This window comes from Lithobates pipiens, unplaced genomic scaffold, assembly GCF_037356315.1.
Source record: "Lithobates pipiens isolate NorthernLeopardFrog02 unplaced genomic scaffold, aLitPip1_a1.2 Scaffold_22, whole genome shotgun sequence".
NCBI lineage: Eukaryota > Metazoa > Chordata > Amphibia > Anura > Ranidae > Lithobates > Lithobates pipiens.
The window spans coordinates 45,705,221-45,727,177 of record NW_027507784.1 but is presented as its reverse complement, the minus strand read 5'-3'; the positions used below and the strand labels follow the sequence as shown (position 1 = coordinate 45,727,177).

The 21,957-nt window shown below is 43.7% G+C and overlaps 1 protein-coding gene across 1 annotated transcript in view; it reads right to left on the bottom strand.

Moving 5' to 3' along the window:
* The window catches only part of LOC143923722 (uncharacterized), a 40,137-nt gene that overhangs the window by 16,779 nt on the left and 1,401 nt on the right, over nt 1–21,957 (bottom strand). The window contains exons 2-5 of the mRNA XM_077447534.1: nt 16,525–16,860; nt 10,045–10,344; nt 7,695–7,796; nt 4,726–4,797 (exon numbers count right to left, since the gene is read on the bottom strand). Coding sequence (XP_077303660.1) covers nt 4,726–4,797; nt 7,695–7,796; nt 10,045–10,344; nt 16,525–16,860 — 810 coding nt within the window. The remainder of the gene's footprint in view (nt 1–4,725; nt 4,798–7,694; nt 7,797–10,044; nt 10,345–16,524; nt 16,861–21,957) is intronic.

Genomic DNA, 21,957 nt, shown 5'->3' with positions numbered 1-21,957 from the left:
TCCATTGAAGCTGATGGAATGCAGATCACCTTCCATCAGCTTTTGCCCTAGCCATACAGGCTGGGGAAAGTGATATTGCAATTTTTATTACCCAAAAACTATGTAGAAGAATACACATCGGCCTAAACTGATATGTTTTTTTTTTTAAAAATGGATATTTATTATATTATTATTATAATACACAAGTTATATAGTGCCAACAGTTTACGCAGCGCTTTATAATGTAGAGGGGGCCAGTACAATTACAGTACAGTTCAATACAGAAGGGACAGGAGGAAAGATTATATATTATAGATTATAATATATATTATAATTATATTATAAGATTACTGTACTTATCGGCGTATAACAAGCACCCCAAGTTTAGGAAAAAAACTTATATTTAAATGCCCATCAATGCAGCCTTTGCAGTGGTAATTTGCAGACTTTTCAGTGTAGCCTTGCTCCAGTGTCATTGCAGCTTTCCAGTTTAAAAATGGTGCCGCCGAGATCGGATATCCTGTGTATCTGAGCCATTCTCCGTGGCTCTCGGCTCCTCTCGCAGTCCTGCCCTATGATGGACATAACACAGGTCCAATGGCGGACTGGGCGTGACTGTGAACGGAGCCGAGAGCCGCCGAGATCATAGCCGAGTGTGCTCGGCTAGACTTGGCTCCGCTCACAGTCACGCCCATTCCCTGTGTTATGTTCATCATAGGGCAGGACTGGGCGTGAAGGTGAGCGGAGCCGAGTCTAGCCGAGTACACTGAACTATGATCTCAGCGGCTCGCTCCTCCGCTCACAATAAGCACCCGTGATTTTCCCCTGATTTTAAGGGGGAAAAAAATTGCGTTTTAATACGCCGATAAATATGGTATATTATATCACAAAGATTCAATGTAACAGAACCATGCCAATCCTGAAAAATTCTTAAACGCTTCAAGGATAATTTTAACGTGTTGAAACATCCAGCAACACCAATCTGGACGTTTTTCACCCATAATGCTAGCATAGATGTAAAAAGCTTGTAGCTAATTGTTGAAAGAGTCATCTACACTGATTTTTATCATTTTGTTCGCACAAATAGAGCTTTATTTTGGTGGTATTTATTCATGACTTCGGTTTTTATTTTTTGCGATATAAGCGCAAAAAAAGCGGAAATTTGGAAAAAAAAACAATATTTTCTTTTTTCTATTTTAAAAGAAGTCCAATAAAATCTAATTTTGTTGTAAATTTAAGCCAAAATTTATTCTGCTACATGTTTTTGGTAAAAAAAATATCTGTTAAAGCGGAGCTCCACCCTAAAGTGGAGCTTCCGCTCATTGGAACCCTCCCCACCTTCGGCGCCACAATTGGCATCTTTCAGGGGGGAGGGAGGTGCAGGTACCTGTACAGTACAGGTATCTGCACCCACTTCCGGCATAGATATCTGCAGAATGTACGCCCCTTTCCGCAGAAACACACGGATCTCAGAGACAGCGGGGACCATCCTTATTGCACAGCGCGACTCGCGCATACGCGGTAGGGAACCGGGAAATGAAGCCGCAAGGCTCCACTTCCTGATTCCCATACCCAAGATGGCGGCGGCAGCACCCGAGAGACGATCGAGAGATCGGCTTCGGGTGCCGACATCGCGGGCGCGCTGGGCGGGTAAGTGTCCTTACTTTAAAAGTCAGCAGCTGCAGTATTTGTAGCTGTTGGCTTTAAAAAAAAAAAAACGGCGGAACTCCCGCTTTAAGTGTATAATAATTGGTTTGTGTGATCACGGACATATGTACGCAAATGATCACGTACATATGTGTGCAAATAATCATTGGGACATGTGATTTTAGTGGGACATATGTGGGGGACATGTGTTTTTTTATTTGGGGACATGTCTTTTTATTATTTGAGGACATGTGTGTTTTGGGGACATGTGTGTTTACACTGTAGGTTTACACTAGACTGGTGATCAGTGAGTAAAAAGCTGTAAAAACAGCTCATACTCACTGATCACCAGCCGGCTGCAGCGATCTGCTCTCCTGAGGAGAGGAGAGGAGAGCCGATTGCCTAGCAACCGGCTGTTTGTTTAGATCACATGACGGCTGTGATTGGACACGGCCATCATGTGATCAGGAGGGCCAATCACAGAGCCCTCCTGCCGATCTGAGATGTGCCGTGTCCGGGTGACACGAGCGCACCGGGATTGCGTCGCTGCGCAGGCACACGCACGCGTGATCCCCCTCCTTCTGAAGGACGTACCTGAACATCCATTCAGAAAGAGGCGGCTCCCACCCGGCCGTATATGTACATTGGCCGGGTGGGAAGTATATATATATATATATAAAATTTCTGTAAGGCCCCGCTTACCGTTTGTCCATCATTTATTTATGTGTTATATTACATTTTTTGTCATTCATTTCCAGATATATCCTACATGCATCCACCCCTGAAGAGTGAGTCACATCTTGCAAAATACGCTGGATGTTTTACATGTTATATATACTCATGTATTTCTAATGCATTGCGATCTTTAACCATGTACAAATTGTATCAGCTTTGCCTTTGTTTTATGCGTGATTATTTCTGCAATAAATGTTTTTATTGTATTTATATTTGTCAATTTCATCAGCCTATTGTGCCCACCCCATATAAAGTCCCAAAGGGCGATACCTTTGTTTTTATTGTACTATTAGGGATGGAGGTGTGTCACTGGTGACACCAGAACTTTCTTTTATTTATTCTGTTTCACTCTATTCTTTTATATTCTATTCCCTTATTTTCTATTATATTTTATTATATTATTTTATTTTCTATTCTATTATAGTCTATTATTTTAAATTCTATTCTAATCTGTTCTGTTTTACTCCATTCTGAATTTCTGAATAATGAAAATTTGTCCGAATTTAGATTCGGAACAAAACTAACTGCACCTGTCTTGCTGATGGTGCACCTAGCAGTACAAACATTTAAGGCAGTATGAGCCCAAGAACACCCGTGTCTTCTGCCCGCAGCCAAACACCGTTGATCCTTGCAGCGGGGCTAAATGCCCAGTGTGCTTTGGGCCTAAAGCCGCGTATACACGGGCGGACTGTATGGCCTACTTAGTCCGCGAAACACATTTCAGCGGACAGTCCGCTCGTGTGTGGGCTTCAGCGGACTTTTTCAGCGTGCAGTCTGGCGGACTAAGTATTTCGGAATGTTTGAAATACTGTCCGTCGTACTCGCATTTCGGCGGACAATCCGCCCGTGTGTATACCAGTCCGCCGTACTTTTGAAATGAGTGGACTTTTCCCGCCCGGAGAAAAGTCCGCTAATTTCGAGCGGGTCTCCAGGTAGGCGGGGCCCGCGAAGGAGACGTTGCTGGCCCCGCCGCCTGGTATGGACTTAAAGGGGAACCCCAACGCCGAAAAAAATCGGTGTGGGGGTCCCCCCAAGTCCACAACAGACCCTTGTCCGAGCACGCTACCCGGCCGGCCAGGAAAGGGGGCGAGCGAGCGCCCCCCTCCTGAGCCGTACCAGGCCACGTGCCCTCAACATGGGGGGGTGCCTTGGGGAAGGGGGGGCCGCGCGGCCCCCCCACCCCAAAGCACCTTGTCCCCATGTTGATGAGGACAAGGGCCTCTTCCCGACAACCCTGGCCGTTGGTTGTCGGGGTCTGCGGGCGGGGGGCTTATCGGAATCCGGGAGCCCCCTTTAATAAGGGGGCCCCCCGATACAGGCCCCCCACCCTATTTGAATGAGTATGGGGTACAATATACCCCTACCCATTCACCTGTAAAATAAAAGTACAAAAAAAACACAACACACGAGATAAAATACTTTATTGCACAGCTCCGGGGGTCTTCCGTCTTCGGGGGTCTTCTCGCCGGACTCCTCCGCTATCTTCTTGTAGCTCTTTTGCTAGCGGAGGAGTCCGGCTTTCTTCCTTGCCGCCGGCCTCTTCTCCCGACTTCGGGGGTCTTGTCCCCCTCTTCGGTTCTTCTGCCGGGCCACCGCGCCTTCTTATAGCTCTTTTACAGGCGGTGGCCCGGTCTTCTGTCGCCATCGCCGCCGCCCATTCTTCTTCTTCTTCTTCTCCTTCTCCAGGAGATGTTGACACGACGATCTCTTCCGATAAGCCCCCCGCCCGCAGACCCCGACAACCAACGGCCAGGGTTGTCGGGAAGAGGCCCTTGTCCTCATCAACATGGGGACAAGGTGCTTTGGGGTGGGGGGGGCCGCGCGGCCCCCCCTTCCCCAAGGCACCCCCCCCATGTTGAGGGCACGCGGCCTGGTACGGATCGGGGGGGGGGGCGCTCGCTCGCCCCCCTTTCCTGCCCGGCCGGGTAGCGTGCTCGGACAAGGGTCTGTTGTGGACTTGGGGGGAACCCCCACGCCGATTCGGCGTTGGGGTTCCCCTTTAAGTCCATACCAGGCGGTGGGGCCAGCGACGTCTCCTTCGCGGGCCCCGCCTACCTGGAGACGCGCTCGAAATGAGCGGATTTTCCTCCGCGTGTGTGGGCGAGTCCGTTCATTTCAAAAGTAGGGCGGATAGTACGGCGGACTTAGTACGCCGTATTAGTCCGCTCAAAAAGTGCCGTGTGTGGTCAAGTCCGTTCATTCGAAAGTATGACGGACTGTCCGTCGGATTGTCTGACGGACTAAGTTGGCCATACAGTCCGCCCGTGTGTACGCGGCTTAACAATGACATTCACTGCATATTGTTATATAGCAAAAGGTATTAAGTAAAGAAAAAAATTAAAAAACAAATGTGCATAACATTACCTTGTTGGTTACTTGACATTAATTTTTCCTCTTGAGGGTCTTGATTTTTTACTTTATTTTGATTATTTTTACCTTTTGTATTAAAAAAAAAAAAAAAGAAAAACAGGTTAACTTAGCAAATTATCTTTTTTTTTTTCTTTTGATTATAAGCAATCCAGACCAAATGCAAATTACGTTTTTGTGTTATATTATATATTGCAAATTGGTTAAAGCCTACCTTCAATAATAAAAAAAAAAAAAAAAACTGTAAACAAATACATTTAGGCTCCATGCACACTGGAGCTTATAAATGGCAGTTTTTTGGAGTTTGGGCGTTTTTTTTTTAAAAGCCCATAAACTCCACTCTATGTTATCCTATGTGTCCATTCACACATGGATGTTATTGGACGTTTATCAGCATTGGAGTTTATGGGCCATAAAATTGCGTTCAGGAGTAGTACTGGAAACATCAGACACCGGTAAAAGGTGTTAAATGAGGGTTAACGCTGTAAGAAGGGTGTTAAGCCTCATTCGGCGTTTTTCTGCCTCTATTCAAAATCAATGGTTCGCTATGGGAGCACATTGATTGGAATAGAAGTCGCACCAGAAGTCAGATCATCATGTTCCGACATGCGGTGCGACTTGTGTGCTGGGGATGAAGGGGAACCCCCGCCAAAATAAAAAAGAGTGACCCAAAGAGCAGAAGATAGCCTGGCAAAAGAGGACAGAGAGCACGGAGAAGAGGGCGGAGAGCAAGGAGAAGAAGGAAGAGACCCCTGAAGTCGGAAGAGACTGCCTAATAAATTACTATGAAAAACCTGTGTTTCAAGGTGAATGGGTAGGGGTACAATGTACCCTATACTCATTCACATAGGGTGGGGGGTCCCCTGGGTCCTCGCCTCGCTTAGGCATCTCCTTGATCTCTGTACTGCGCAAGCACAGGACAGGGCAGACACTATACGACGGGGGACAGTATTCGACAAGACACCGGCTGGAACTCACTATGTATGGGAAGACCAAAGCAGCATTCCCCGCTGCTGTGTGAACTTCTGACAGGATCATGCATCAAATGTGGGAGTGGCAACATGTTTTGAGGTTGCACCTCTTTGTCAAGCCTGCCCCAATCAGTTACTTGGGTATTTATAGGCAAAACAACTGTTGATTATTTTCTATATTCATAAATTACTATTTTATTTTTTTTATTAAAAAACTTTTTTATTTCCCCCCAAAAAATAATTGTATTATTTTCCAGTGCACAAACATTATGTCTTTTGTTCAGCAAAATTATTATACATACTACTCATGTAGGTGATAGCCAGAAGTCTCTGGTCAATTATAAAAACTGTTACAACGTAGCAATACAGTAGATCTTTTGTGGTATCAATATATCATTTGCTATTATACAGACTTGAAGAGAATGAGCTGTATGGTATAAGTCCAATAGGGTGGTACGTTAGAGAAGGAGACATGCTCTGCAGTGCTACACACGTCAGTTGAATTCAGCCAATGGTCCCAGACTTTGCTATATTTTGCAGAGCACCCTCTATTAATGTAGACGCATTTTTTTATAGGGCAATGTGCTATTAACGTCAGTTTTCCAGTCAGATAATCTAGAGGGAACTTGTCTCATCCAGAGTTTAGCAATATTTTTCCGGGCAGAAAATAGGGTCTCCTGCATAAAAGTTTTGGTGTATTTGTCAGTCTCAGTGTCTGGGAAAATACCCAGTAGGCATGGTTTGGGGTCTAGGGTCAGCGGAGATCCCATATTGCCATGAAGAAAATCTACCACTTGTTTCCAGAAGCCCTGTATATAGGGGCAGGACCACAGGTGGTAGAATGTGCCTGTTTCTCGACTACATAATAGACACGTGGAGGGTTGTCCCTGGGTGAATTTCACTATTCTTATAGGTGTGAGGTATGCGCAGTGTAGGACGTGTAGGACGTATGTTGTATGTTTGGGTCAGTCTTTCAGATTGGGTGAGACAGCTTGGCATGTGTCCAATGCTTCACTCCATTCCTCCTCTTCCAGGATTCCTAGGTCTCCCTCCCACCTTGATTTTATATTGTAAGCTATTTTAGTGGATGAGGGAATATGAAGCATATTATAGAATATTGATATTAATTTCTGGGGATCTACACTTTTGACTATGTCCATTATAGGATTAAAATTAGGGTTCGAAATTATTACATATTTAAAGGGTTACTTAACCCACAACAGTAAAATCTGTCTGTATATGCAGAACAGCATTTTTGTTATACTCACTGTGGCACTTAAGGGATTAATCCCGTCTATTGTGTAAAAAGGCTCTTTGATCCTGTATGGACAGATCCTCCTGCAGGGTCTCTCTTGGCAAGGCCACATAAGACACAGGGAGGGTAGTCCTGCTGCACATGCTCAGTTTGGTCTCTATTGCTGGAGATAACATTACCTTGTTTATCAAAACTAGCCAGGTCACATGGTATGACATCACACATTTGGGCGTGTATACAGATCCTAAATGGCAGCCCAGTCCCTCCCTCCTCCTCCTCCTCCATGCCCAGTAACTAACAAAGAACACAGTGGGTGGGATGTCACATCTTGATGGATAGATGATCCGCCTCCCATAACAACATGAGGACATACGCTATAGTGAAAATCTCCTCCTACCTGAACACTCAGCACTCAGGCAGACCCTGCAGTTTATCATGTGACCGCAGTATACAGATCAGCCAAAAAGGTATATAGTGGCAGTATTTTAATGTAAAAAGAAGCTGTGGGCACGGGAGGGGGGGAGGATGAACTATTTTCATATTACTGGGTTTAGTAACACTTTAATACATTGCTATGTCAAATCCTATACGAATCATCAGCTATAAATGAATGAATTTGCCTGTCATAAAAAAAGTAAAATGAGGCTAGTTCATTTTTTCATTTTTTTTAAAAGGTGAACTAGCCCTTTAACTAAAACGGATTGTGATTTTTCTTATGTGAGAAATAAACACTTTCCTACCTTTTCTCTTGACACATAATATTGCAACAACTGTTATTATTATAAGTATCACAACACCGGCAACCACAGGAATAATGATGATGAGTGTAGAGCTTGTTGTATCTGTAAAGATAAAGTACAAATATCAATATACCGGACCACAAGTTATGTGTTAAAATGATTGCCTTTAAACAGCATTTGTTAGGAATTTAAATTGTCATACTTCTTGACTTTTAAAAGGATAAATTCAACTTTTTTTTTTTCTTCTAAAATCCAGCTCCCCTATGTACCAATAGATTATTAACCACTTCAGCCCCAGAAGAATTGGCTGCTCTATGACCAGAGCATTTTTTGCGATTCGGCACTGCTTCAACTGACAATTGCACGGTCGTGCGACGTTGTACCCAAACAAAATTGACGTCCTTTTTTTCCCACAAATAGAGATTTTGTTTGGTGGTATTTGATCACCTCTGCGGTTTTTATTTTTTGCGCTATAAACAAAAAAATAATTTTGAAAAAAATACAATATTTTGTACTTTTTTCTATAATAGCCCCATTTTTTTCCCTCAGTTTAGGCCGAAATGTATTCTTCATATTTTTGGTAATAAAAAAATTGCAAAAGGTGTATATTGATTGGTTTGCGCAAAAGTTATAGCATCTACAAAATAGGGGATAGATTTATGGATTTTTTATTATTTATTTTCTACTAGTAATGGTGGCGATCTGCAATTTTTTATCGGGACTGCAACATATCGGACACTTTTCACCAATTTTTGGGACCATTGGCATTGATACAGCGATTAGTGCTATAAAAATACACTGATTACTGTGTAAATGTCACTGCCAGGGAAGGGGTTAACACTAGGGGGCGATCAAGGGGTTAACGGTGTTACCTCATTTGTGTTCTAACTGTAGGGGGAGGAGACTGACTATAGGAGATGACATATCCTGGTTCCCAGCTTGTAGGAACTCATGATCTGCATCTCCTCTCAGAACAGGAATGTGTGTTTTTACACACACACGTCCCTGTTCTGCCTCTCGTGCTCGCTCATTTCCGGCAGTCGTCGTGACCTTTAGTCACGGGCACCGGCACCCAAGCTGTGCAGCGCGCGCGCGCTATCCCGCTTAAAGGGACCGACGTACAGCTACAAGCCGACCTGCCACCGTATAATGACACCGGCTGGTTGGCATCGGCAAGCAATGATGATGATGAACCCCGATTGCACAAACATACAAGTTTTCTTTGATTTTGAAAACAAGGCCTCACCTCATCAATGGCTATATTTTGCAGACCACTTCAGAACCTTCCTGGTATACAGACACAGACAGACCAGCCAGTAAGACACAGGAAGGAATTTACCAGCTGACCGCATTAGCACACCTTCACCCATCAACTAAGTCTTCACAGCACCCCCGGCATTCCCCCCATGTATGTATTTGCTTGGCTTCCCCAGAGTCCTTTCAGACGAGCTCCGGCTGCGTGCTTAACTCCCTGGAGCCACATGCAGCCCACGGGACATCCCTGATGTAGTGCAAGAGCCTGCCTGATTGGATACAGAGTTATTGGATTGATGGTGTCTCCTCCTATTATATAGTTGTTGGTAAATCTAAAGGAGATTGTGCAGAGATTATACAATTAGATTGTATAGTGTAGCCTTTCTCAACATTTTCAACACAGAGGAACCCTTGAAATAGTTCTCTGGTCTCAGGGAACCCCTGCTAAAAATTAGAAATCTACAACTCATAATATATTAGTGTGATGGTCAGTGGGAAGAATGCTCCTTACACTTGTGGTCATTGGGAAGAATTACCTCAATACAGATATCTAAAAAGATCAATGGTGTTGGTGGGAACTTATCCGAGAGGCAGAAATGGCCCAATGCTGAAGGAACCCCTAGCAACCTCTGGAGGAACCCTAGTTGAGAATCACTGGTATAGTGTATGGCCACATTTATACAACAATAATTACCTCGTTGCACTTTCAGTGCCATTAATTGTTAATGGCACACCAAATACAGAAGCAAACCCACATTTTGCCACATGAAAAAAACAGGTGACAAATGCAATAAAAAATGTGGAAGAGAGTCCCCACTAGCTACTTTGCCATTGAAATCAATGGGCTGCCCTATTTGTGTCACTGAGAAAACTAGCCAAAAAACCTGCCCTCCTACTACTCTAGGTGTGAATGGGGCCTGAAAGTGAAATTGGTGCGTTTTCACAAGAACAATGAGGCGCCATTCACATCTGTGTGTTTCCAAACACATGAAAAACGGCATAGAAAATGTGCTGTAGTACTCTCTAGTGTGTTAGAAGTGGTAGTGATTAGGTTCTTGTAGGTAAATTCCAGGCTTGGAATAAATAATAATATTACCTCCATACAGCAGCTTGAAGTCCTCCTGGAGAGGTGTAGGAAGAGACTCGTGTTGGATTCTGCAGGAGAAGGTCCGCTTCCTGTCCTTCTCAGTGGGTATTATTGTCACTGAGCTCCTCATACTGTACATCCCATCTGGGTCTCTTTGAGGTTTCTCCAATGTAACATTGTTCAGTATTATTCCATCCCGAAGCCATTTAATGTCGATGTCCACCGGGTAGAATCCAGAAATGGCGCAGGTCAGGACATTCTCTTTAGATATATTAATGTTTTTACCTGTTATGGTGATCCTTGGAGGGGCTGTAAGAAAAGCCATATTAGATCAAAACAAGCTTAGAGTATAAAAGTTTGCTCAAAGTCGAGTTTTTCCAGCTTTTAAAGAATGGTTTTGAAAGTTGAGACTTTCTGATTTCTGTAGTTCATGGACTACCTTTGTGAGTTAGGTGCAGCGTGGTGTGGTGGACAGTGAACACACAGAGTTCAAGTAAGGCAATAGCAATATAATGTAGAAAGGTTCAACACAACCCAGTTAGGCTCGGCAGGTAGGCATATCACCCGGAGCCACTTACGGTTCTGGTGCACTGCTGCTGACTGCTGTGCTGCTGATTGCTGAGTGCACTGCTGACCGATTCTGCAGCTGTCTTTTGTTAGTGTAGGGACAGGACGCTGTGTGGAGCAGGGACAGTCAGTTTAATTTCTAGCTATTACTATTAGATCCACAAAGTCCTTTTAAGGACTGGTATAGGTGTACAGTATATAGGGTTGTACATGTATAATATACTTTCTTTCAAATATAGAAAGCCTATTATACTTGACTGCTGAGCTGAGTGCTGACCGATTCTGCAGCTGTCTTTTATCAGTGTAGGGACTGAGGGACAGTCTGCAAATCACTAGCTACTAGGTCCACAAAGGTCCTTTTAAGGACTGGTATAGGTGTACAGTATATAGGGTTGTACACGTATAAAATACTTTCTTTCAAATATAGAAAGCATATTATAGTGCACTGCATGCAGTGCTGCTGACCGATTCTGCAGCTGTCTTTTCTCAGTGTAGGGAGGGACAGTTTGGTTTTTGGAGCAGGGACAGTCTGCAATTCGCTAGCTACTAGCTAGCTACTATTAGGTCCACAAAGGTCCTTTTAAGAACTGGTATAGGGGTGTAATACACGTATAAAATACTTGCACATATAGAAAGCATAGTATAGTGCATTTCCACTGTGCAGCATTGTGACTGCTGAGTGGTTCTGCAGCGATACTACAAAGAGTGACAAATGGAATAAAAAAAAAAGTATTTTAACTGGTGTGATAGACCAGTGGCCCCCCAAAATGACTGATTGAAGCGGGGTGTTATATACCTTCTTCCACATACATACTACACTTCTCTAGAGACTTTTGTCACAGGATCATTTAAAAAATGACAGGCAGAGGAAGAGGCAGGCCCTTCCGCAGGGGTGGTAGGGGTAGGGAAGGAGCAACAGGCTTGAGCCAAAGTGGGAAATTGCTTAAGTCAAAGGACACACCAGACTTAGTTGAGTGACTCACTCAGCCTCACTCTTCTGCACCCTCCTCATCCGCTCGATCTGCACCCTGTTCTTCACTCTCTGCTGTGTGCAACCCCAAAGACAGTACCACCAACACCACCACCATATACCCTCCGCTTGAGTCACAGGAATTATTTTCTGATCCATTACAAGACATTGCCGATGCGCAGCCACTCTTGGCATTGGATCAAGAAGAGGAGGTAGCAACAACCGCCACTCAGCAGTCTGACGACAGTACCCAGATCAGTCCAAGGAGGAAGTTGGTCCCTGGTGTTGCTGCCTACTCCGAGATCTGTAATTATAGCGGTGGGGAAGGTGACGTCGATGATGACGTGTCTAGCGATGTCACATGGGTGCCCACAAGATCTTGCTGCTGATGTCAGTGCTCTCTATCTCGGTGCTGGTGTCAGTGCTCTCCCGATGCTGGTGTCAGTGCTCTCTATCACGGTGCTGGTGTCAGTGCTCTCTATCACGGTGCTGGTGTCAGTGCTCTCTATCACGGTGCTGGTGTCAGTGCTCTCTATCTCGGTGCTGGTGTCAGTGCTCTCTATCTCGGTGCTGGTGTCAGTGCTCTCTATCTCGGTGCTGGTGTCAGTGCTCTCTATCTCGGTGCTGGTGTCAGTGCTCTCTATCACGGTGCTTGTGTCAGTGCTCTCTATCTCTGTGCTGGTGTCAGTGCTCTCTATCACGGTGCTGGTGTCAGTGCTCTCTATCTCTGTGCTCTCTATCTCGGTGCTGGTGTCAGTGTTCTCTATCTCGGTGCTGGTGTCAGTGCTCTCTATCACGGTGCTTGTGTCTGTGCTCTCTATCACGGTGCTGGTGCCAGTGCTCTCTATCTTGGTGCTGGCGTCAGTGCTCTCTGACTGTGGCACTGATCATCTCCTGCACCCCCTTCATAGCCTGGCCTGACCTTGCCTCTTCTCCATGGCCTTCATGCACTCCTGAATTGTCAAAATTTCACAGATAAAAAAAGAATGCTTGTCGTTGTCGATTCCAGATTCACTTAATACTTCTGGTATGTCAGTGTCCATGTTGTGGGACTATGTGTGCACAGCTAGTAAGTATTTTGTGGCTGAAAATATGACCTGTAGGTTTTTAAGGTTCGCCTGCCATTAAAGTCAATGGGGTCCGCCACGAACTTTGCAGTTCGTGAACTTTTGCCCGCTTTCGCTGTTCTCGTTCGGTTCTCGTTCGCGAAACATCCCATCGGAAGTTCGTTCATCACTAGCTGACAGCATCTGCAACAAGGAGCAGAATCTGTGAACAAAACCAGGGAACAGGGAGAAAATGGTAAAGAAACCCCGAGGGGCTAGGAGAAGGATTCTTCAAAGAGGAACACCAAAACAATTCTTACCCAAGTCCGTATGAATGGGCGTCAGTGGCAATTCACTTCATTGACTGGCTTGTATACTCACTTCCGAGTATATAGATAAATGGTATGGTTAACATTCGCAAACCGATATCCCCTTGATATACTGACTAGGTATATCCAGACAGTATCAACATTAAAGGCTTACTGGTCCATGCAGGGATAGTCAACGGGTTCCCCGGATTCAGACTGCTTAGCTCACAGGCAGAGACACAAACACTGGATGTGCAGCACTGGAATCGAAGCCCGTGTGATCTCAAAGCAGAAGCTTAGTCCACATCAGCAGTACGCTGATCTCCAGGTGTGTGTGAGCTTAATGGTCCCATTCAGGTTTCTAGGTGTCCATCAGAATCTCTGAGCCCAGAGCAGGTTCTATCACTGGAGTTTAAGAATTAACTCATCCGTGGAGGATATTGGCTGTTAAGCTGCAGTCATTCATGAGAATCAGTGCGGCCGTCCGTATTCATCTTAGATCGGCTGTTCCCAGGGCAGGAATAGTGGGAAGCGAGGGGTTGGCAAGTCTGATGAATGAAAGCTCTGATGAAATTCGCCTGCCAAAAGAAATGCGTCAACTAGACGCCCCTGTCTTCACAGTGCCCACCTTGTAGCCCTCTCACTTCCAACAATTCCTGCCCTGGGAACAGCCGATCTAAGATGAATACAGACGGCCGCACTGATTCTCATGAATGACTGCAGCTTAACAGCCAGTATCCTCCATGGATGAGTTCATTCTTAAACTCCGGTGATTGAACCTGCTCTAGGCTCAGAGATCCCGATGGACACCTAGAAACCTGAATGGGACCCTTAGCCCCTGTACACACGGTCGGACATTCTGCCAACCAAATCCATCAGATTTTGTCCGTCGGATCTTGTCCGAAACTGTTGCATACACACGGTCGGACTAAGTTGTTGAGAAATCCGATCATTCAGAACGTGATGAAGTAATTTCGTTACGATGGGACTACGTTCAGGCTAGTAGCCAATAGCTTTGATGTAGGAATTTGATCTGAGCATGCGTGGCAAATTTGTAATAGTTAATTACTTGCACTTATTCTCTTCAGACATTATTAGCTGGCTATAGTAGGTGAGTGTCTGTATGCTTGAGGGGTGCTGTTCATTTTGATCACTTGCCATATGATAACGTTATCACTATTTTTAACTATGTGGTGGAGGTATTGTGGTATTTAACTATTTTTATTGTGGGTGGAATTTTTATTTTTGCTAATAAAGAATTTTATTTAATATTTTTGCATTATTTACGTGTTCCTCTTTGAATAATCCTTCTCCTAGCCCCTCGTGGTTCCTTTCCCACTTTCTCCCCATTCCCTGTTTTTTTTTTCATAGCCTTGGTCTGATTCAGAGGAACTTGCCCTAATAGCCCTAATAATCATTTCATTTGGGCTATAGGCATAAGACCCCTTGTCCCCGGGCAGGTGAAGTGTTAATACAATAATTACTGTTACACTCCCCTCTCCGGTGACTACTTTTACAGACGGCGTCCCCCTGATTATCCAAACAGTTTTTTCTATAAGGAGCAGAATCTGGCCTGGCCAGTCCACACCCAAAAAAGGCAGGATTCCTGAAGCAAGGTAGACATAGTCCCTGCACTGTCCCTACTCCTCTGGAATCTTTCCCTATCTGTATGCACTGTCCCTGCCAGACGGGGCATCTGTAGCTACACTAACCACTCGCAAAATGTATGCCAAACCCAGGAGCTGGAGTCCTGAATAGACTCTGACCCAAGATGGCCGCTGAAGTCATGTGTGGTGCCAGTGTATCGCCACACATGGCAACCCATTACATTTGGCTACCCGCTGGAGTGCCCATGCGTGACGCCGCCATATGCGTTCCAACCCTTTTACGACAAAACAATATGTGGCTCCACCCCTAAGTCCAGGTTCAAGCCCCACCATCCAAGTGGACAATATAATTATGCCGAGCGAAGCCCTGTTGCAAAGTGGTGTCTGCTCCGTATTGTCGTAAAAACTTTTCGAAAACATATGGGTAAGTTACGCATGCGCAGTACATAATTTCTCAGTGGAACGTCACTTCTATAGGAAAATGTGAGGGTTAGCAGAATGTGATGTGACACCAGCGTCCAGTAAAACAGCTGTCTCCTTGTGAATGCCGGAAGTCAGAGAGGAACCAGTTCCTCACATTTCCTTCTCTTTTTGCATTGCTGCTTCAGTCAAGTGCCACCTGCAGTTGGGAGTAAAGACTGCACCTTTCTACACCTTAATGTGGAAGAAAGCCTAACTATATATATTCCTAAAAATGTTCTCTCTCTCTCCTTCTACCTTTCCTGCCTGTCCTGTATAAAAAAAAGATCATTCCTTTTAATCTCCTCTGGTCATAGGGATTGGGTGCCACCCTTTCCTGCCAAGGAATATTCTACTGGATCTATGAGTGCCTCTTGTGTTTTCTTGGCAATAGGCAACTGTTTCCCAAATGTTCAGGGCTGCCAACTAGTCTTCTATTCTTGCATTCTCTAAGCTAGCACTTTAATTGAGGGACTGGCAGCACATCAAACAGAGTGCTTTAAGATTTCCTAATTGCCTCTGAATCTTGTGTCCCTCAATGTTTGAGAAAGAAAATTGGATTTTAGTATTCACTGTAAAATAATTTTTTTGGAGTTTATTGAAGAACATAGAATTTCTATAGTTTTATAGAATATAGTCTTACGCTCAAAACAGGGGCATGCTGGGAGTTAGTGGGTTATAACTGGCTGGTTACTATTTTTTTGTTTGCCAGAGTCCAGATCCTCCTGTGGGCGCCCGCATAACCCTATTGTCTCAGAATCCTGTGTCTCTAAATGTACTGCAAGAAAATGATTTTGCGGTGAGTAAAAAATCGAATTTATGAATGTAAAGTCAATTACCATCTGGAATTTTTTTGTTAGTGGTTATTGCCAACAATAACAACACATCCTGCAGAAAGATGGCTAAGGTTATTTCTAGATTGTAAGCTCTAACGAGCAGGGCCCTCTAGTCCCTCCTGTATTGATTTGTATTGCAAGTGTACTGTCTGCCCTCATATTGTAAAGCGTTGCGCAAACTGTTGGCGCTATATAAATCCTGAATAATAATAATAATAATTTAGGTTATAACAACGGGCCAGACTGGTTGAGAAATTCTGCCTTAAAGCAATTCCCTTGAAACACACAAGGAATAACCTTCATAGTTTTCTGCTGATCCTTAATGATTCAGTTAGCAGGCTGGGAGTGTGTTCTTGATCAAGCTAGGTTAATGGTTTATTTGGAATTTAATCCAACAATTCAGAAACGATGACTCTGCATACAAAACTGTAGACTAATGCTGTGTTCTAGGCCAGAGCACTACAAACTAGGGCATGAGGGCAACATTTTGTAAAGATTTTACCCAACACAAGGCGACTTTTATGTGATAGGAGGGTTTCTGATGCTATTGCAGGGGTTCTGATGTGAAAATGGGGGGGGGGGGGGCGTTGTGAAAGTGATGACTTTGCTGTGATGTGGGGCTTCTAATTTAAAGGGAAGAGCTGAGGTGATAGGGGGACTCTGATAAAAGGGGGAGATTCTGATGGGGGGACTTACCATAGACATCCAGTCTGATCTCTTTCTCCTTCTCGCCTGGGATTTCAGTCATAGAACACTTGTAAAGTCCACCATCCGATATCGATACACCAGACATGTACAAATCAGCGGTTCCATCTTTTATTCTATCTTGATCTATTGATAGTCTGGAATTAAGGACCCCTGGGTTGTTTGGATACTTGAAGATTTCCTTTCCTTGAAAGTGCCATATTACTGAGAATGTTCTTTGTGCTGGTGGCACAGCATTGACATCAAACTTGCAGGGAATAGTTGTATTTGATCCCATTCTAGCTGAATGAGTGAAAAGTACGTACCCCAGAGCAGCACCTGCAAATCCTATATACAATAGATGTAATTAAAGCAAGGAATTTACTATAAATTATTTATGTGTACAGTAAAAAAGTATAGTTGTGGCAGGCTAACCTTTATTTCTCACTTGTTTACTATGTGATTTTGTCAGGTTTTACAAGGCTCACCAGTCCCAACTCTGGTGTAGGCATTTACAGCAGAGGGTCTCTCAACTCTGGTCCTCAGGCACAGCAAGTGACCCCTTTGTGGCTCCGACTCTATAGGTGCTCTCAAGGGCTCATTATTTCAAAGGCTTTGACAGACTCTGCAGCAGGTCTGCTCACTCCAGGTCCAAGCTGCCAAATGACCCTGTGCTCTCTCTAAATGCCTACAATAAGCATCCTGCTCAGGGGCGGACTGACCATTTGGCTACTCGGGTAATGCCCGAGGGCCCCGGGCCACTAGGGGGCCCCATCAGGGTTGCCAGCCTCAGTAAAACCAGGGACAGTATGTAAAAATCTGTGTTTTTTTTACATCTGTCTCTGAAATGTCCCTTACCGACATCCTTTTGGTCTAAAAATCCTGAGATTATAGCTGCCCCAACTCTCCAGTACCTTCTCAGCCAATAGAAACATGTCTGTGTATACTGTGTTTACATGTATGTGCATACTGTGTGATTGTATACTATATGTGTATACTGTGTGGCCCCATAATCTCTGATTGCCTGTGGGGCCCATAATCTCCTATTGCCCAGGGGGCCCCATAATCTCCTATTGCCCAGGGGCCCCATGAGTGGTCAGTCCGCCCCTGATCCTGCTCTCTACTCCTCGTGTGCAGGGATTGTGGGTGCTCTAGTTCTGCAGCCATCCAGTTGTATTGTACAGTGCCCCTTTAAGACTACATTTCCTATGAATCCATGCAGCCACATAGTGAGTCTCTGCCACTTGTTGCTAACTGGCTGACTGCCTCTGCCGGGGGGGAAGGGGGTCAGGGTAGAATGAGCAGGGAATTGCACAGAGCCTTGTAGGACCTGACTTAAGAGGACTGCAGTCCACCAAGTGATCTGGATCGGATGCCTGTACTGGAAAGGGTGAACTGAATATCCATACTTATGTCAACACTGACACAGTTAATGCAGGAGAGACTCCCCCTTCTTTAGCAGCCCAATAGCCATCTGCTGTACACCCTTAACCACTTAATGGCCGAGCCTCTTTCTGAGATTTTTGTGTTTACAAGTTAAAAACAGGTTTTTTTTGCTAGAAAATTACTTAGAACCCCCAAACATTATACATTTTTTTTCTAACACCCTAGAGAATAAAATTGCGGTCGTTTCAATACTTTTTTTCACACCGTATTTGAGCAGTGGTCTTACAAGCGCACTTATTTTGGAAAAAATACATTTTTTAATTAAAAAATAAGACACCAGTAACGTTAGCCCATTTTTTTTTGTTATATTGTGAAAGATAATGGATAATGTTACGCCGAGTAAATTGATACCCAACATGTCACTCTTCAAAATTGCGCCCGCTCGTGGAATGGCGACAAACTTTTACCCTTAAAAATCTCCATAGGCGATGTTTAAAGAATTCTAAAGGTTGCATGCTTTAAGTTACAGAGGAGGTCTATGGCTAGAATTATTGCTCTCACTCTAACGATCACGGCGAAACCTCACATGTGTGATTTGAACACCATTTTCATATGTGGGCGCTACTCATGTATGCATTCGCTTCTGCACGTAAGCTCATCGGGACGGGGCACGCTTAAAAATATTTAGTTTTTTATTAAATATTTTACCTTTTATTTTTTATTTTTACACTGTTTAAAAAAAAAAAAAAAAAAAAAAAAAAAATATATATATATATATATATATATATATATATATATATATATATATATATATATATATATATATATATATATATATATATACATATACATATATATATATATATATATACATATATATATATATATATATACATATACATATATATATATATATATATATATATATATATATATATATATATATATATATATACATATACATATATATATATATATACATATATATACATATATATTGTCACTTTTATTTCTATTACAAAGAATGCAAACATCCCTTGTAATAGAAAAAAGCATGACAGGACCTCTTAAATACGAGATTTGGGGGTCAAAAAGAACTCAGATCTCATATTTAGACAAAAATGCAATAAAGAAAAAAAAAATGTAATTTAAAAAAAAATCATAAAAAAAAAAAAAGGGCCTTTAAGAGCTGTGGGCAGAAATAAATTTTGACGTCGCCTCTCCCCAGCAATTGTAAGGAGACGGGTGGGGGCCATTTTCCCCTCACTCGTCTCCATAATCAGCTAGTGACCGGACCTGATCGCCTCCACCACTGCTGACGGCTGCGGTAAGAGGCGGAGGGCGCCAGATCGCGGCAGGTGGGGGGGGGGCAGCCCTCTCTCGGCACTGATAAAAGTGATCTGGCGGTGAATCCGCCGCAGAGACTGCTTTTATCTTGTAGCAGACCACCCGCTGAAGAATGGGATAACGGGGTTATGGCAGCTAGCTGCTGCCATAACAACAATATCCTCCTTCAAACAGCCGACGTAAAACTGCGGTGGGCAGTCTGTAAGTGGTTAAAAGGGAAGCTACACTTGCACCACCCACAGAAAGGCCCCAATGTAAGCAGCCCAACGTGGACAGTTAGGCACCAGTTACTCTCAGACACCTTCAGGGGTACTCCTTTAGCAGTAACGTATATGCCCACCTGCTAGTGGGGGGTATGAATAGTGTGCACACAAGGACCTTTATACTTTTAATTAGTTGACGCTAATACATTAACCCTGTAGCAACGGTTATAACTTAGTTGAATCAATTTTCCTTCCAGCTTATAGGTCAGTGTTCATTTACCTAGTACAGTATCCTAGAATCTGTTCATTTGCCTGTTAAATGATGTGTGCATTGTTACAGTAATTCAATTTCTTCAATACATTCATAAAATCTGTGTATCTTCAGTATTGCCCTCAAAGCCAAAGCTCAAATAGTATCTCCCTACTGTACAGTATATTCTGCTTTGGTACATGTCTCCCATAGCAGTGCCTAGCTTACCATGCCTTTCTTTGCAGTAGTTTGTTGCGTAGCTTTACAAATGGCCAGAATGTAGCAGCAGTACAAGCCTCAATGGGATTTGCCTAGTTTAGGTTTGCCGTATTTCAAACAAGAACTGCTGAACCCATGGTGGAAGGAAACCCAACAGGATCTGCCCATTTGCAAGTGTTTTTTTTTTTTTTTGAGGGGGGAGGCAAACAACCACCCGCTCCTCCCTATCGAGCAGCATCCCCCACAGTCAGTCGGTCGGTGGGTCAGTCAGTCATCCATCCAACACTTACCCCATTTAGGTTGTGGGCAGGCAGCGCTCCTTTGAGCGGCACGCAGCGGCTCCTGTCTCCTCTCCACTTTTGCATCACGGCGGCTTCTGCCGTGCGTCTCCTCCCTCCTTCTCCCAGGCGTCAAATAGGATCGCCTGTCCTTTCAGCCAATCTGGTGACTGGTCTCAAGACCCTCTTCCTGATTGGCCAAGCGGAGGATTAGTGTGGCAATAACAAATATTGTTGTTTTATATACAGTATACGATCGTCAAGTGATTAAATAAAGTTATGTTTTAAGGATAATGCACTAGGCCGGGGCGCCCGCTGTTTTTACTTAATGGTTCTTTGATAAATCAAACCTGGGCAGATTCACCCATCCCTAGTGTAATGTTTTCTATGATTTTAGGGCCTCATGCACACTGGTTTATTGTAAAAAAAAAAAAAAAAAAGGTTGTTTCCCCAGACAGGAGGAAATCAGCAATAAAAACTCACCTAAGCTGCGTTTTTTTTCAAACCAGTTTAGCAGAGTTTGGTGCTTGGGTGTTTATTTATTTCATTGGCCAGAATTTGAGGTCACTAGGGGTCCCCATGGTGTTTAGGTGTGTTTAGAAGAGTTTAGGAGCGTCGAGTGTTTTTTTTTCTGCCAAAACTCTGCTGCTCCTGGACGCACTGGTAGTGTTTTTTTTTTGTTTGATTTTTTTTTCTGCCTTTAAACTCTCCTGCCACTAAATGCTGCTAAACTTCTGTGTGTGAATGGACACATAGGATAACATGGAGGGGAGTTTAGAGGCAGAAAAAGAAAATGACAGATGCCCCCAGGAGCAGCTATACAAATGTCCAGTGTGTGCATGGGGCCTCAGGCTGGATTCACACCTATGCATTTTTAGTGCTTCTTGCATTTTGCAGATTTGCACTACAGACAGGGGCGGACTGACCGTTTGGCAACTCGGGCACTGCCCGAGGGCCCCGGGTCACTAGGGGTCCCCATCAGGGTTGCCAGCCTCAGTAAAACCAGGGACAGTATGTAAAAATCTGTGTTTTTTTTACATCTGTCTCTGAAATGTCCCTTAATGACATCATTTTGGTCTAAATTTATACTGCCCCACCTCTCCAGTACCTTCTCAGCCAATAGAAACAATCTATGATTGTCTGGGGGCCCCATAATCTGCTCGGGGGCCCCATGAGTTGTCAGTCCGCCTCTGACTACAGAACATGTTCCATAGGACTAAATGGACTGTAGTGCAAATATGCAAATCTGCAAAAAGCACTAAAATTGCATAGGTGTTAATTCAGACTAACCATTCACAACATACTGGAGGATCAAAGTCAAACTATTTACAACATGCAATGGACTTTAGTCAAATTAATACGCAGTGTGCGCACATGTCACAGATTATTTATTGCAGTATATACTGATTATAAAGAGGGCAACCCCGCCTTGGAAAAAATTGTGAAAATATTAAATGCTCTTAAAGGAGAATTTTTTTATTTTTTTATTGCATTTTAGTGTAAATATGAGATCTGAGGTCTTTTTTGATCTTTAAGAGGACCTGTCATGCTTTTTTTCTATTACAAGGGATGTTGATATTCCTTGCAATAGGAACAAAAGTGACACACTCAATGTCAAAATAAGAAATAAAAAGTAAAATAAATAAGATACATTTTTTTTTTAAAGTTCCCCGTCCCACCGAGCTTGCGTGCAGAAGTGAACTCATACGTGAGTAGCGCCCGCATATGAAAATGGTGTTCAAACCACACATGTGAGGTATCA